The sequence below is a fragment of the Notechis scutatus genome, chromosome 1, assembly GCF_049901735.1.
Source record: "Notechis scutatus isolate UNSWTSFEM ecotype Mainland chromosome 1, rNotScu1.2, whole genome shotgun sequence".
Classification (NCBI taxonomy): domain Eukaryota; kingdom Metazoa; phylum Chordata; class Lepidosauria; order Squamata; family Elapidae; genus Notechis; species Notechis scutatus.
In genome coordinates this window covers 20,094,815-20,112,826 of record NC_142009.1, presented here as the reverse complement: position 1 = coordinate 20,112,826, position 18,012 = coordinate 20,094,815, and the positions used below count along the sequence as shown (strand labels likewise).

At 42.4% G+C, this 18,012-nt stretch overlaps 1 protein-coding gene across 3 annotated transcripts in view; it reads left to right on the top strand.

Moving 5' to 3' along the window:
• The window catches only part of P2RX1 (purinergic receptor P2X 1), a 51,830-nt gene extending 36,703 nt beyond the window's left edge, over positions 1–15,127 (top strand). For 2 of the 3 annotated variants that reach the window (XM_026672335.2, XM_087957862.1), the window contains exons 9-13: positions 2,510–2,600; positions 3,052–3,117; positions 11,479–11,580; positions 13,273–13,333; positions 14,325–15,127. In XM_026672335.2, coding sequence (XP_026528120.1) covers positions 2,510–2,600; positions 3,052–3,117; positions 11,479–11,580; positions 13,273–13,329 — 316 coding nt within the window. In that variant the 3' untranslated portion in view covers positions 13,330–13,333; positions 14,325–15,127. Of the gene's footprint in view, positions 1–2,509; positions 2,601–3,051; positions 3,118–5,233; positions 5,345–11,478; positions 11,581–13,272; positions 13,334–14,324 lie in introns of those variants that run through there. The other variant, XM_087957856.1, reaches the window with a different exon arrangement.
• Positions 15,128–18,012: the final 2,885 nt, after the last annotated feature.

Genomic DNA, 18,012 nt, shown 5'->3' with positions numbered 1-18,012 from the left:
TTATCTCCATTCAGTTGCCCAGATCTCACCCTGTAAGAGATTATGAGGTTGTTAAACGATGATGATTTCAACTACTATGAAAACCAATCTGGGCCTTATACAACTCAGGAGAATGAACGAGGAAGGAAATATCAGGGAATCAAAGTCAGAAGCCAGGAAGCCCAATGGAAATTTAGGATTTAATTTGGACGCTTTACTACTTCATCCTAGGTGAATTGAGTGACTTCAGAGCATAAGAACAAGTCATTGTCTAGAAAAGCCAAACTAGTAAGCATGAAGAAATAGCACACAAAGTAATGGATTATTTACATAAGGTCTCCTTGGATATAATTTCTATTTGCAGTCACTGCACATTTCCTTCAAAAAAATAAGTAATTGTAATGAATGTCAGCCTATATTCCCCATAGATACTTGTCAGTTAGGTTTGGAAGTGGAAATTCTGCTCCGGCTCAATAATTATAGTAGACGAGCACCATCTTGTGGCTTGCTGAGAACACTGCATGCATGTTTGATTACATTGGGTTTAATATACATGTAGTAAATCCAGTGATTCTCAATGTGTGGGTCTGGAGACCATTTCAGGACCCTGCAGAATTAAATAGTTTCAAAATGATTCCACTTTAATTAGTAATATAACAAATATTAATAGAAAAACCCAGATAACCACAGCTTTTTAAAGTGTTTTTTCTGATGAGACTGGTCTATCAGGGCAATCTGGTCTACCCAATTATGGGAGGGAGCATACTCCTTCCTCTTTTGCCTTTCAGCCCCAATCCAGGAGCCTTCGCAGGCAGTTGCTTCCACGACAAACTATTTTGCGTTAAATTTAAATTTACAGCTTTTTAAAGTTCCCGGTCATTTTTAAAAATGCAAAGGAGTTTCTGGGACTGCAATGTTTGAGAATCAGTGAGATAGTACATCGTCTAGGATTTTTTTCTTTCACAAATTTTGATTTTGATTGTAATCTTGTGAGATTGCTCTAGTCTCCATCTTCACTCCACAAAAAAAATATGACTGGGCTGGTTGAAGGGCAAACTTCCCGATACAATAATATTGACAACTAGACAACCCATGATTGGTTGGATGATAGTTTCCGTGACATTTCCTTACCTAGATAAAGAGACAGAATGACCAAGGGCAAAAAAACAGTGGGAGCAGAAGTGACTTCCAACTTCCTATCAGCTTGACTATGGTTGACCACTTTCTGGTGGGACTGGTCTCGCCAGGGGCTGAAAGAAGGGACCCTAACCCTAATGTTCTAATGTTCTAATGTTCAGGCAGCTCTTAATGCGGGAATCAAAGGATTCCCAAAGTATCTGTTTTCTGTGATTCTGCGATTTTATTATTTGGTTCCATGTCTTCACAGTTACCCTTGTGATATATAGCCTATAAAACTGCTTTTAAAAGAGGAAGGAGAAAACCTGAAGTACTGGTAAATCCTGGGAACCTGACCAAAATTGATCAAAAGAATCCAGATGATAAAGGTTTCAGACTACAAACTGTGGAATCCAAAGTATTGGCTTTGGGCCTCAGGTGTTTAGGATCAGTTTATAAGAATGACTATCTGGCCATTCTTTTGAAGATCAGCACTACACTCTGATCCTTAGCTGATCTTTATAGCTTAGCAATACAGGCATTTATTTTATTGTATTTATTTTATTGTATTTTAGGAAATTTATATTGCCATCTATCCGCACATGGTGACTCAAGGCAGCTTACAAGAATATAAAAACCTCATATAAAAAACAATACAACTAATAAAAGAGAGAATCCTATAATAAATTAATATAATAATATAATAAAATCACCCTCTGCCCCAGCAACAGCACCTCACACGAGCCATTTAACGGGCTCCATCCCGCTCTGGGTTCCCCAGGCCCACTGGGAGAACCAGGTCTTCAGCGCCTTCTGGAAGAGTGTTAGAGTGGGGGCTATTCTAATCTCTGGGAGGATGATGTTCCAGAGAGAGGGAGCCACCACAAAGAAGGCCTTTCTTCTAGGTCCCACCAGATGTATCTCCCTAGGGGCTGGGACCTGCAATAGTCCCTGCCTCCCCACTCTAATGGGTCAGGTAGATGTGAAGGGAAAGAGACGGTCCCTCAAATAACCTGGTCCCAAGCCATGAAGTGCTTTAAAGGTGACAACCACCACCTTGGTTTAAAAGTGCTTTAAAGTGCTTTAAAGGTGACAACCACCACCGGAAGCAAATTGGCAACCAATGCAGCTCTTGCAGGAAAGGTGTTACATGTGCACACCGAGGTCTGCACAAAACCATGTGGTTTTGCCATTTACTTTTTTGTAGAGGCCTACGTGCATAGAATCCTCGCCCAAGGATTGTAAGACAGGTCTATTTTTTTTTAAGTATTTATTATATCTTTTAGTACCTGCTTTGAGTAAATGTTGTCTAGAAAGATACCTTGCAAATATTTTAAATTAATCAGTACATCTTTGATAATAACAATCCTTTGTTCCAGCCAGTCTCTTGTTTTCTTTTCTTTGTTTTTGGAAGATATGCCAGATATTACAGAGAAAATGGGAGAGACATGAGGATTCTATACAAGGTGTTTGGCATCCGGTTTGATATCTTGGTGAATGGGAAGGTAGTGCTTGTTTTTGTAAAATAATTTTTTCCATTGTCTTAGTCCCCTGGCTTATCTCTAATAGAACTGTCCTTCTCACAAACAGGCATTATGTTGTCTTGTAATCTCAGATTACTTTATATATCATGAGCTGTGTCAGGTCTTTATCCAACCTATCCAGCTAAATAGGCTACATTTCCTCAAAGTTCAAGGTGACTTAAGTAGTCTCTCTGTGTCCTGTTTTATCATGACTACAAGCTAAGATAACTAAGACAACAGACAGTGATTGACTCTAAGTCACTGTTTACTTTATTACTAGAAGAATAGCTAGACTAATTGCTACTGACTGTGCTTAATTAGTCAACCAAAGCTCAATTGAGGTCTTTAATTGGTGACAGCCCTAATAATAGCTACTGAATTCACATCTTCTTTTCCCAACATCTTTGAATGTCTCTTTCCTCTGTTTATCCAGGCAGGAAAATTTGATATTATTCCAACAATGACTACTATAGGTTCTGGGATTGGTATCTTTGGAGTGGTAAGTGTATTTTGTCTTTCTATATTTTGCTGAGATCTTAAGATTTTACTAACAGTTCATAAGACTCCTAAAACCTTTGAAAATCTCACAGAAATCCTGTTATAAACTTTAGCATGCGGTATTCTTGGTGGTTACATACATGCCTAAGTTTGCCCATGTAATATTGCTACTATGGAAACTGCATTGCATGAAAATTAACCCTATGGAGTTTTAAAGAGACTAGCACAGCTTTAAAGCCGGGGTATCTCCAAGATGTTCTGCTCTGAATAGAATCTGCCCATCTGAAATGCCATATTATGGGTCCTACTGTCAAAAGGAGCCCTTTTAGTGAGGGTGTCTCCCCTCTAGAATAACCTCTCTCTGGATATAGATTGTCCACCTCTAATAGGTTTTGAAGATCCTTCAAAATCTGGTCTTTGGAGGGCCTTTGAAGATAGTACCACATGAACCTGGGGTGTTGTAACCATTGTAAATACAAGCATTTGAATTTTGTTCATGACCTTGGTGATGCTGCAGCAGTCATAAATGACAGGCCAGGTCACAAGCCATTTTTTTCAAAGCCATTGTAACTTCAAAGGGATGCTGAATGAATGTTTGTAAGTCAAGAGCCACCTATAGTTTGGCTGCTCCTGTCTAACATGAATTCTGTTCCAGCTTCTAGAGATGGATCCTAAGATCTATTTCCATAAGAGTCTGTAGAGATTCTCAGTCATCCTGGTCATGGTTGTCCCAAAAGTGCTTTTTCAGGAGACAACTTTTTCTTGCTTTTTTTTTTCTTTTTCAAACGGTGGTTTTTCTTTTCACAAAGGTGCTTTTTCAGGAGTCAACTGTCAGGAGTCAACTTTCTTGGTTTTTTTTTTCTTTTGAAAAAGAAAAAAACAAAGTCCAGTTGACTCCTGAAAAAGCTCCTTTAGAACGATCATGACCTGGATGACTGAGAATCTCTACAAACTTTTAGCTGTACAATGGCATGAACACTCTTTGAAGGGTGTGGGAGTAGGAATGGATTTCCAGAGGAAAAAAATGCAGACTACAGGAACCAGGAGAGCTACTCAGGTGACACTGGGGACACTGATAAACCTCCAAGGGCTTCAAGGCCCTCTAAAAGGATGCAAATGACCAGCTGTCTGCAAGGAATATCAATCCTTCCATTCCCCACTATCCTATCAAAGTTGAAGAAGCTTCTTGGATGAGAAGCAAAACATTTTCAAAAGAAAAAAAAATAAGAAAGCCCCGTTGCCTCCTGAAAAAGCACCTTTGGGATATTTCTGTAAGACAACCTGATTATTTCACTATCACTCCTCCTTCACTAGCTTTATCCTTCAAATATTGACATGGTTATTCGGGGACTCTAACTTGTAGCACAGCTATATTTTGTGCTTTAAAGTTGCACAAAATTCTAAAAAGATGAAATTCTAAAAACATGAAAGAAGAAATAAGAGAGAAATCCACACTGATTTTTTTTGTACCAACATTCACAGTGGCCACTTACACATAGCCAAAATAAAGCAATACATCAGCAGAAGGAGACACAGCATGAGATGTACTCAATTAACTGAAATATTGAAATACAAATTTAAGAAACATTACTGTAATTTAAAAAGAAGGCAGCATCTCCCCATCATGGAGAAAAGTGGCTGAAAGAACTAAAACTACTCAATCTGCTGCCTAGATACCAACTGATTTTGAACATGCAAGTGAGGACAAGCAACGTTTATTAAGAAAGTTATATTCTCCAATAGAAAGCATGTATTTGTGAGCTTTCTGTCTTTATGGTGGAGGAAAAAAAGAAAGAAGGAATCAGGTTAGGCAGCTAAAAAAGCCAATGCGATCCTAAGTTGCATTAACATAGGGATTCAATCAAGATCAAGTGAGGTACTAATAATACCACTCTATAAAGCCTTAGTAAGACCACACATAAAATACTGCATCCAGTTTTGGTCACCACACTACCAAAAAATGTTGAGACTTTAGAAAGAGTGCAGAGAAAAGCAACAATGATAATTAAGGGATTGGAACCTAAAACATATGAAGAACAGTTACATGAACTGGGCATGGCTAGTCTAGAGAAGAGAAGGACCAGGGGAGACATGATAGATGTCTTCCAATACCACAGGGGCTGCCACAGAAGGGAAGGGGTCAAGCTATTTTCCAAAGCACCTGAAGGCCAGACAAGGAATAATGGATGGAAAATGATCAAGGAGTGAATCAACCTAGAAGTAAAGAGAAATTTTCTAAAAGAACAATCAATCAGTGGAACAGCTTGCCTTCAGAAGTTTATTTATTTTATTTATTTATTTGATTTGCCAATTGTTTACAAGATAATGAGTATAAGTTTGTAGAGTATTCCAGACATTGACCACTCTATTGCTGAAGTCGTATTTCCTGCAATCAAGTTATGGGATCTTCATCACTGGAGGCTTTCAAGAAGAGACTGGACTGCCATCTGTCACAAATGGTGTAGGGTCTCCTGCTTGGGGGGTGGGGGTTGGACTAGATGACCTACAAGGTACCTTCCAACTCTGTTAATATGTTAAATCTGTTAAGGTTGACAAGTAGACCTTAAGAATATCATGCTTGTAATTGAGAAGAACATACAAAAAAGGTGGAAAGCAGCAGTGGTGGTATTCAAATATTTTTACTATCGGTTCTGTAGGTGTTCCATACTAGCAGGCTTGTAGGCCTGCATTCCTATTGGTCTGGAGAAGCTGGGTCGTGATTGGACAAAACTAAGCGTTCTGATTGGTTCTTATTCGGCTGCCGCGATTGGGTAAAACCAAGCGCGGCAAGCTCAAATGCATGTCATAGGCTGCCTAGCCGCAGCCAGCTCTATAAAAGGAGCTGCCTCGGCTGGGAGTCTTGTCTCAGTATCTGGTTTCCTAATAAAGAGCTGTTGTCACTACTTCGAGTCTCGTCTCTCCTTGGGACCCACCGCCCAGACTTAACACTGGCGACGAGGGTGGGATACTGAGACAACAGAGCTGACTAGCACGTGGCAGATAGCGCATAGACGACCTGCAAGATGGCCAGCAGCGCCGTGCCACCCGCACCATTCAATCCGGCCAGCGAGGACTGGGAGTCCTACATTGATCGTTTCCAAATGTTCTTGGAATCAAACAACCTGAAGGACGCCACCGGCAGCAAGAAGCGAGCGGTTTTTCTAACACACTGCGGACCCGCCGTTTTTAAAATGGCCAAGGCACTCGCGAAGCCAACAGACGTCAAGACCATGGATTGGGATACCCTAGCTCCCATCCTCCGGAACCACTACGCCCCGGCGGTGCCGATTCTCATCCGTCGGCATGACTTTTACCAGAGGGATCAGTGTGAGGGCGAGAGCGTTGGAGAGTTCGTAGCCGACCTGAGGGACCTAGGAGGCTTGTGCGGATTCGCCAATCTAGACGAGGCCATGCGTGACCGAGTCGTCCTCGGCCTGAAAGACCCAACTCTCCAAAGCAGACTGATGGCTAAAGGGGACATCTCCCTCGCCGACGCCGTAGCCGAAGCCACCGCAGCCGAGGCCACCCGTAAGTCAGCAGCGCGAATGCGGCGTTCAAATGGAAATGACCGCCAACCCACCAGCGAGACGGCAACCGCAGCAGACAAACACGCAGCATCCACCCACCACGGCGACATCGAATCCCCTTCTGACAGCGAAGAGGAAGAAATTCACAGACTTCAGTCGGAACGCGAGCGACGAGACCGGCGCGGTCGTAAGTCGAGTTACCAATGTGCCGGCTGTGGAGGAAATCACCCGCGTTCCAAATGCAAGTTCCTGGATGCTGTTTGCCGTTTTTGCGAAAAACGAGGGCATATTGCCAAAGTATGCCGTAACAAACGAAATTCCAGCCCCCGACGACGGGGAAACAGCCCAAGAAGAAGAGATGGCACCCCCACCATAAACCGGGACCGCCATAATGACAGCCGATGGAACCGGGACAGCCGACCCAGGAAGTTCATCAAGGTACCCAGAAGAGAAGAAACGCACCAAACAGTCACCATCGGCCACGCTTCATCAATAGACGCACGAAAGATACGTGTAGAGGTCAACATCGAGAATCAGCCTTGCACCATGGAGGTAGACTCCGGTTCCTCCCTCTCTATGGTCTCCTGGAGGACCATCAAAAGACTAATTCCCAGCATCTGCCACCAAGAGCTAAGCGACCAGAAGCTAATATTAAGAGACTATCAAGGTAATCGCATTCCGGTCGTTGGCACTGGACATTTTCAAGTTTCGTTCAGAAACCACACCACCATCCTACCACTCACAATCGTCGATAAAGACAGACCCAGCCTACTCGGGTTGCAGTGGTTCGCACCGTTGGGGATCGAGATGGCAGGCATCAACCACACAGAAGACGAAAACTGGGAAGCAACGCTCATCCAGGACTTCCAAGAAGTCTTCAGTGAACATCTAGGCAAGTACAAGGGGTCCCCTATCTCCTTTAATCTCAGCCCTGACATCGCTCCCATCCGTCTCAAGCCGCGCCGAGTGCCTTTTGCACTCAAGCCTAAAATAGATGAACAATTAGACAAACTAATAGCGCAAGGCGTGTTAGAACCCATCGATCATGCCCGTTGGGAGACCCCAATTGTCACCCCCATCAAACCCGATGGCTCCTTGAGAATTTGTGGTGACTACAAGGCCACCCTCAACCACGCATTGCAGCAGAGCGCCTACCCGGTGCCAGTAGTCCAACATCTCCTGCACTCACTAGGGGGTGGCAAGATCTTTGCAAAGCTCGACCTGGCTCAAGCTTATCAACAACTGCCAGTCGATGCTGAAACCGCCGAAGCCCAAACAATAGTGACACATAGAGGGGCGTTCAAATGTAACCAGCTCCAGTTTGGGGTCAGCGTCGCACCGGGCATTTTTCAAAGTCTAATGGAGAGATTGCTGCAGGGAATTAAAGGAGTCATGCCCTATTTCGACGACGTTCTGGTAGCAGCCCCTACCAAAAAACAATTGGAAAAACGACTGAGGGCGGTCCTACAGAAATTCAAAGACGCTGGCCTCAAGGTGAAAAAGGGAAAGTGCCAATTATGCACTGAAAGGGTTGAATTTCTTGGCTACCTCCTTGACAAACAAGGAATTCACCCCACAGATAAAAAATTGAAAGCCATCAAAAACGCCCCCAGACCAAAGAACAAAACGGACCTCCAAGCCTTCCTCGGACTCATTAATTTCTATAACATTTTTCTACCCCAGAAAGCGACTGTCGCAGAACCTCTGCATAGACTCCTTGATAAAAAGGCTTCCTGGATATGGGGACGGCAAGAAGAGCACGCTTTTCACCAGATAAAAAACCTTTTGACTTCAGACGCAATCCTCATGCAATACAATGAAACGCTACCTCTGATTGTTACTTGCAATGCATCGCCTTTTGGGGTTGGCGCCATCCTGAGCCACATTTTACCAAATGGAATGGAAGCCCCCGTTGCATTCTTTTCCAGAACATTGTCCAAGCCAGAGAGGAACTATAGCCAGCTGGACAAAGAAGCCCTCGCCATCGTTTCAGCAGTAAAGAGATTCCACGAATACATTTATGGTAGGACATTTTCCATTATTACAGACCATAAGCCCCTATTTGGCATATTGGCGGGTGACAAGCCCACTCCACACATCTTGTCACCTAGAATGACAAGATGGTCTGAATTTCTTGCCGCTTATAATTACAAATTGATACATCGCCCTGGCAAGACAATCTCGCACGCCGACGCCTTAAGCCACTCCCCCTTGCCAGACTTGCAAGAAGACCCAGCACCCACATTACCAGTCTTGCAAATTGAAACGATCCCCATGCCACCAGTAACCGCAAGACATCGCCCACGAAACTAGGAAGGACAGACGCTTGGCGTGAGTTCTCAGCTGGGTGGAGAGGGGATGGCCAGAAACCGAGCCAAACGAACTTTTTAAACCGTTTAAAAACCGGCAAACTGAACTCTTTTCGCAAAGAGGTTGCGTGTTGTGGGGAGACCGGGTAGTAATACCAGAGACACTACAGAAAAAAGTTTTAGACTTGCTGCATGACGGGCACCCTGGTATTGTGCGCATGAAAGCCCTGGCCAGGAGCTACGCTTGGTGGCCAGGCATGGACAAGCAAATTGAAACCTGGGTCGCCGCTTGTAACAGATGCCAAGAGACTCGCTCGGCTCCCCCTAAAGCCCCACCATTAGAATGGGAAACACCCAGAGGCCCTTGGTCACGCATCCATATTGACTTCGCAGGGCCGACCAAGGGGCACACCTTCTTAATCACTGTTGACGCTTATTCAAATTGGCTCGAGGTGAGCACAATGAAGACAACCACCACGGAAGCTGTCATCAAGAAATTAAATAGACTTTTCACCACGCATGGTCTGCCAGATGTTATCGTTTCTGACAATGGGCCACAATTTACCGCCTTGGCTTTTGAACAATACTTGGCAGACCGCGGCATCCGACATGCATTGACATCGCCAGCTCACCCGGCGGTGAATGGTAGAGCTGAACGCATGGTTCAATTTACAAAAAAAAACTCTGCACAAAATGGAACATGGCAACATCCACGAGAAGATCACCAGGATGCTTCTTCTACAACATATCACACCAAATACCACCACCAATAAGAGCCCAGCAGAGCTATTAATGGGCAGAAGACTCAGGTCACCTCTAGACCGCCTGCACCCTGCTTACACTCCAGAAAAACCCCTTGGTTCCAGCAGCAAGCACCGCACCTTCAAGGTAGGAGACACTGTATTTGCCAAAAACTTTACAGGGGACCCACTTTGGATCCCTGCAAAAATCACCCAAGTCACAGGCCCCCGCTCCTACCGGCTCGAGACCACTGATGGGAGGTCGTGGAAACATCATATTGACCAGCTAAGATCCAGGCTGGCCGCTTCCCCCCTCATAGACTCTAACCAAGAAATCAGAGGGTGGGGGGAAACCTCAAGTTCAGAAAATGAACGAACTTCTGTACAAGTAGAACACCCCCCACAGACATTAAACAAAAAACAACAATACTTACCAGCCAGAAGGGAGTCGTGGCAGACGGGCACTTCGCCTGGAAGCAGCAGCCGGACAAGCTCCACCAGCCCAGAGAGCCCAGGCGGGAGCAGCAGAGCAAATGACTCAACTGACCCGGAATCACCAGGCGGGAGTCGCAGCCAGAGGACCGGCTCACCCTTCCAGGCAGTTCCATCTTGCAGCTTGAGAGCGACGCAGAGCCCGTCTGAACCTGATGGTGAACAGAGACACTGTGAACTGCGCAAGTCTAGTAGGCAGGTACGAAGACCCGCCTACTTGCGTGATTACGTTACCCCGCCCCTTGGACGGAACCAAGAGGGGAGGGGTGTTCCATACTAGGAGGCTTGTAGGCCTGCATTCCTATTGGTCCGGAGAAGCTGGGCCGTGATTGGACAAAACTAAGCGTTCTGATTGGTTCTTATTCGGCTGCCGCGATTGGGTAAAACCAAGCGCGGCAAGCTCAAATGCATGTCATAGGCTGCCTAGCCGCAGCCAGCTCTATAAAAGGAGCTGCCTCGGCTGGGAGTCTTGTCTCAGTATCTGGTTTCCTAATAAAGAGCTGTTGTCACTACTTCGAGTCTCGTCTCTCCTTGGGACCCACCGCCCAGACTTAACAGTAGGTGTGGCTTGGTGGGCGTGGTGTGGCTTGGTGGGTGTGGTGTGGCTTGGTATGTGTGGCAGGGGAAGGTTACTGCAAAATCCCCATCCCCTCCCCATCCCACTAACCTGCTTTCCAGCTCCATTCTCCTTTGCAGGGCAACCAAAGAAGACCCAGCTGATCAGCTGGGACTTGGGAGACAGAGAATAGATGGGGCGGGGCCAGTCAGAGGTGGTATTTGTCGGTTCTCCAAACTACTCAAAATTTCTGCTACCAGTTCTCCAGAACCTGTCAGAATTGGCTGAATACCACTTCTGGAAAGCAAGTATCTCTTCGCTGTTTTTGTATTCCTAATTTCCTAGTGGTCAGTGGGCTAAAGGGGGCCAAGAAGGTGTTTCTACAATTTAGATCCAACAATATGTATACTGGCACAGTTGTCAACAAGTCAAGATTCTTATCGAAGGTTTCAAAATTTGATAAATAAACTTGTAGTCACACATTTCCGAGAGAGAGAAAGAAAATGAGTAAAGTCAGGATAGTAGTTTACAAGATTCTTTCTTCTCTAAATTATCATAAATGCCCAACTCACTTGTATTAAAAAGCAAGGATGATACTTGCCAGACGATCAGCCATTAGAGATCTCTATGAGAATGATGGAAAATAGTCTCCAGTTTTATCTCACCATATCTTTTAGACTATTTCAATATGTTCACTATATTGATTTGCAGGTTTCCAATATGTTTTGTTTCTGCTAGGCCTCTGTACTTTGTGATCTGCTTCTGTTAAATTTCCTATCTAATCGGGACTACTATAAGCAGAAGAAGTTCAAGTATGTGGAGCGGAATTATATCAATTCTGTGAGTAGACATCAATCTTATTCAGCTCTACATTGAAACATTGTCCTTTGCTTTTTGAGAAGGATCCCTAGCACATTTTAAAATGGAAACCAGAACTGAGAAGATTCTCCTGCCCAGTGAAATCCTTTCTCGTGTTCTGGATTCCTTTTGCCTAATCAGATTGACCATTGAATCCTCATGGGAAGGAACTGTTGTAGAAACTGTCTTTTGTGGGACAATATGTTTACTGAGTCCGAGTGCCAGTAATTTTCATGATTCTGGTATGTTTTTGTACATTCTTCTTCTGCCCTGCCTATCTGGTTTTAACTTTTAGGTTTGATTCCCTATTAATACCCAAATCCCAGGCCTTGAACTCCTTGTAGAAAACTCGGTAGTTTATTTATCTCTCTAGAAATACAAATTTCAAGAATTCTGCCCAAACTTTTGTCCATGGCAAGGTAGAGATTTGCTCCTATCAGATAGGAGTAATCAAATATAGGTACTCCTTGACTTATGACCATAATTGAGCCCAAAATTTTGGTTGCTAAGCGAGGCAGTTCGGTGAGTTTTGCCCCATTTTGCAACTTTTCTTGCCAAGGGAATCACGGCAATTAAGTTAGTCACACAGGTGTTAAATGAATCTGGCTTCCCCATTGACTTTGCTTGACAGACCTCTGGTCACAAAGGGAATCATGTGACCTCGGGACATTGCAACCGTCATAAGTACAAGTCAGTTGCCAAGCCTCTGAATTTTGATCATTGGAGCATGGGGATGCTGCAACAGTCATAAGTGTGAAAAATGATCATGTCACTTTTTTTAGTGTTGTTGTAACTTTGAACAGTCACTAAATGAATGATTGTAAGTTGAGGACTATCTGTATACCAGAAGGCAAAATAAAAGACCAATCAAAGCATAGAGAAGTCTGCAGGAAGACTATGTGTCAGCGTTCCAAGTAATACACCCAAAGCAAACAGAACTCCGAGGGAGGTAGATTCCTCAAAGAATAGTTTTATTGGATATATCATATTGGCACAGATCTGATGAAAACTGACTCTGATAATTCCTGCCGCTTTCACCTAATTAAAAAGTGAAAGTTTCCCTTTCCCCCAATCACATTGTCCAATCTAGGTGCTAGCCGGTTGCCTGGTTACTTCTCTCCTCCGCCTCTCTCCAGCCAGCTGTTGGAATGTCCTTGGTTCACAGGAGAAACCATTTTGTTTTGACTACAAAAGCCCAGCTATTTCTATTCCCTTCTATTCCCTCCTCCCTATCCCTCAGCTCCAGTGTGGTGACACTGAAGCTTCAAAATGGCCTCAGTGAGGCCAGCTTCAGGGTTGACACTGTGATGCTAAAGTAAGGGCTTAATTAGAACAAGAATCTTTATTGAAGTCATACCTGTCCCAGATTCAATGGCGAACTATAAGATTCAACCTATGTAGAGTACATGGTAGTCTCCCATCTAGACATCAATCAAATCCAGATTGGCTTAGTTTCCAACCAGTTGGGATATTTGGATAAAAGGATATTCTGTGGAATGGAATCTTTGCATCCAGAAGACAAACATTCCTGGATTATGCACCTTTCATTCAGACCTAAATCCTGAAAACATTTTAGCCTTTTGCAGCAATCATATAATGTTAGATAAAGAAATATGCCTCTCATTTTATTGAATAACATTTATACCTTATAATCTTTTAAAACAATATTCTTAGGAGAAAGAAGACATTGACATGAGCAACTCAGAAGGGAAGAAAAAGAGTTCTCTATGAAATTGTAAGTGAAAATGAAAAATAATGTTCATAGGAGAAATAATTTAATCTCCATCATGCTATTTAAATAATTTTTTTAAAAAATAAACTTTATTAAATTTACAATTAAAATAGACAAACAACACGTACATAAGTGTGAGAAAGGAAAAGGAAACAAAGAAAAAAAGAGTAGAAAGAAAAATCAGAAAACAAAAACAATTTCATCCTCGACAGTTTGTGGGGCCCTATTTTTAACCTTATTTTATGCCATATGTACAATTAATCCTTGATATGAATATATATATATATACATATATATATATGTGGATCTTTGTTATTTGTTTTCCCAAGGTTGGAAGTATCTAGGCCTAGATACTTCCAATCTTACGCGGAGAAAACCCGAATAACCAAAGATCCACATACAAATACCCATGAGAACCTCAGAAAACATATATACATATACCTATACCTATACCTATACCTATACCTATACCTATACCTATACCTATACCTATACCTATACCTATACCTATACATACATACATACATACATACATACATACATACATACATACATACATACATATATATATATATATATATATATATATATATATATATATATAAAATCATTACTATAATTATAATGTATCTTCTTTTGCCCTTTATTGTGTAATCTGTCTTTGGTCTATCCATTCGTACCAGCAGTTCCAGTGGTCGTAACACATTGATGTTTCTTTATCTTTTAATGCCAAAATTAATTTGTCCATTAAATGTATTTTCCCTCCTCTTCCTTCCAAACCTCAAAATGACTTCTCTGATATACAGAAAGATCAAACATCATTGCCATCAAATTCTATGCCCAGGCTTTATCCATTCCCAGTAAAAGCCAATAAGTTCCTATTGATTTCCCCATGCAACTTTACTCAAATAGCAAGTTTTAATATGAAAATTTAAAGATATTTACATGGTGTGGGGGGGTTAACTTGAAAATTATGTCTGATTGTTTATTTCAGGTGTCAAGAGTTCCAACCTTGTATCATCTTCCTTCCTTTCTGATTTGTGGCAAAGGTGGGATTTGATCAACCTTGTTCCCTTACACTCTGGACTGACTTCCTGAGGTCCTGTTTTAAAGAATCATTCAATGCTTTCAGCACAGAGACACTGGACCCACCACACAAGGAATGTGGTTTTAAATTCACTCAGTCTGGAACACTTCACACTTCACTTATGTTTTTACCACAAGGTGGAAGGTGTTGCAATTGTGTCAGTCTGTAGGAGTCCAAGGGCACAGGAAACAGAAACTGTACATAATGGTTTGCTATCTTGTAAATCTAGACAAATTATAATGCCATGTTTTCATCAGGTATTTGTGAGCTGCCTCACACCTGCCAGGGACTACTAAGCTGCTGTGGTTACTTGAAACTAGGCAGCCCTGCGGAAGGGCTGTGTCGACTTTTGTCAGATGAAAATGCTACCCAAATTCCCAGACTATAATTCCCAGAATTCCCCAGGGAGCTACAATAGAAGAATCTTGCCACATGGCCATTTCTACATACTTTAGCTGGCAGGATCAAAGTGCTTGTGAGCTTAATGGCACAACTGAAGGCCTGTGTTATGCGCACATAATATGTATACACTCTTTTTCTACACACACAACCTTCCCCTCCTACATTCTTTTCAATCAGTGGCATTGACTCCTGTTCATATTCCATGAATGGGGAAGATAGAGTTGCAGAGATTTTTGAAAGAAATATTGTATTTTGTTAAAAAGGGAGGACATGAGAGAGAGCAATAAAACTAGTTTTGATACTACCTCACCTTGTGTCGCTCAGTGAGTCTCTTTGTGATCATGTACATATTGTCTCCAACTTCTGCAAGCTTCTCCCTCTCCCTCCCTCCCTCCCTTCCTCCTCCTCCTCCTTCTTTTCTCTCTCTCTCTCTGAATAATGTGGAAAAAAATGCAAACATAGATAGATCTGGATCTAGATCTGGAAGAAAACTGCATATGACAATGTGAAGATTTCCTTCTGATTTCAACCAATTTTCAAAGTGATACAGAGCTTTGACAGAAATAGCAACAGGTTAGGCAAAGACCCAATGTAGTTAGCTCTCTATGCTGTTGAATCAAAACAGCTTCAACCAGGAGTGGGATTCTACAGGTTCGCACCTATTTGCTAGAACCCATTGCTAACATTCTAAGCAGTTCAGAGAACTGGTTGTTAGAAGAAATTACTGGCCTAATCCTGTAAGGAAGGCAGGAAGGAAACATTCTGGTGTTGCTTACAGAAACTGCCTCTCTGTTAACCCTTATTACATTCTTGTGTAGACTTCCTGTCTCAGGAACTTCTCTGGAGTTTTTCCCCCCTCCTTTGCTGGTACTTTGCTTGTGTGGAGTGACCATTCAAAGTTACAATGGCACTGAAAAAAGTGACTGATAACCATTTTTCACACTTACGACTATTGCAGCATCCCCACAGTCATGAGAGGCCAAGTGAGGAGATGCGTGCCTCGATGTGAGTGATATTGAGTTGGTCACACCCAGCCAGTCACATGACCACCAAGCCACACCCACCAATTAAGCCGCGCCCACAGAACCGGTTGTTAAAAACATTGAATCCCACCCCTGGCTTCAACATATTATTTACGTGTTTCTTATTCTTACATATTAGTATACCAATGAAGATCACTCTCAACAGTTTGCAATAGTATGTAAAGTCAAACCCCAGATGCATTTAAAATAAATTAAAATAAACTGTTAAAAGCCAGGTTTCATAAGATGCATGGTGTCGGAGTTCAATGAAAGCATTCCCCGTTTCATTCAGCACTCAGAAACAAAGTTCATCCAAGTAAGAATTTATTAGAGAAGTCATACTGGCACATCTGGGAAAACCTGAATCTGATGGTTCTGCGTTTTACCTTTGTAATTGAAAATAAAAAAAACCCATCCCCTGCACTCACCAGTCCATCACGTGGTCCAATTGACCATCATTGCAACTGGAGACATTCCTCCAGACACTCCTCTCCAGGTGCAGGGTAACTTGTCCTTGACTCAGAAGAAAAATATTGTTAGGTCTAAACTTCTACCTCTCTATGAGATCCCCACCCTCCCAAATTCCCAGGCACTAAAATGTGGCAGCATGGAAGCTTCTAAGTAAATTATGGTTTCCAAAGCTTACAGATGGAATGACAGTGGGGAATGTCCTCAAAGAAACAAGTCCAAGAAAAATGTAGGGAAACTTAATCAGTAAGTAGGATGATCCAGTAGGGAAGGCCACATGCTTCCGAACCATGTGTAGCTTTATCAGAACTTTATCAGAAACTTTATCAAGAAACTTTTTTATAGAACTTTATCAGTAACTTTATCAGAACCAAGCCTAGTTGAAAATTACAGGCCAATCTCCTTATGCTGCGTCACCTGTAAAGTCATGGAATCAATTATTAACCAATCCATCATCCTTCACTTAGAGACAAATAACCTACTCTCCAATAAACAATTTGGTTTCAGAAAAAAACTATCCTGTAATCTGCAACTCTTACACTGCAAAAACATATGGACGACACAACTCGACCAGGGCAAAGCAATAGACGCAATCTACATAGACTTCTGTAAAGCCTTTGATTCAGTGGTACACGACAAACTACTCCTAAAAATAAAATCCTATGGTATCTCTGGACAACTGAATAACTGGATAGAAGCATTCCTGTCAAACAGACAACAAATGGTCAAAATCGAGCGTACTATCAAATCCAGTACCTGTCAATAGTGGTGTTCCCCAAGGCAGTGTTCTAGGACCAACTCTCTTCATACTCTACATAAACGACCTCTGTGATCATATTAAGAGCAATTGCGTTCTCTTCGCTGATGATGTAAAGCTGTTCAATACCACAGACAATACTGCTACCCTACAAAAAGATCTTGACTATGTATCAGAGTGGTCAAACAAATGGCAACTTCAAATCTCAACAAATAAATGCTCTGTCTTACATATTGGCAAAAAAATCAGAAAATAAAATACAAGCTGAATAGTCAAGATCTTGTTGATGACTCAAGCTCTGTAAAGGACCTTGGAATACTCACCTCTAATGATCTAAGTGCTAGAGCCCACTGCAACTACATAGCCAAAAAGGCATTAAGAGTTGTTAACCTAATCCTACATAGCTTTTTCTCTGGTAATATCACACTACTAACCAGAGCATACAAAACATTTGCTAGACCAATACTCGAATACAGTTCATCAGTCTGGAATCCACATTACGTATCTGATATTAGCACAATTGAGAAAGTCCAGAAATATTTCACAAGAAGAGTTCTCCACTCCTCTACTTGTAGAATACCTTATGCCACCAGACTTGAAATTCTAGAACTTGAAAACCTTGAATTACGCCGTCTTCGGTCTGACTTAAGCATGGTATATAAAATCATACATTGCAATGTCCTACCTGTCAATGAATACTTCAGCTTCAACCATAACAACACAAGAGCACACAATAGATACAAACTCAAAGTAAACCGCACCAAACTTGATTGCAGGAAATACGACTTCAGCAATAGAGTGGTCAATGTCTGGAATACTCTACCCGACTCTGTAGTTTCTTCCCCAAACCCCAAAAACTTTAACCTTAGACTGTCTACTATTGACCTCACCCCTTTCCTAAGAGGCCTGTAGGGGCGTGCATAAGCGCACCAACGTGCCTACCGTC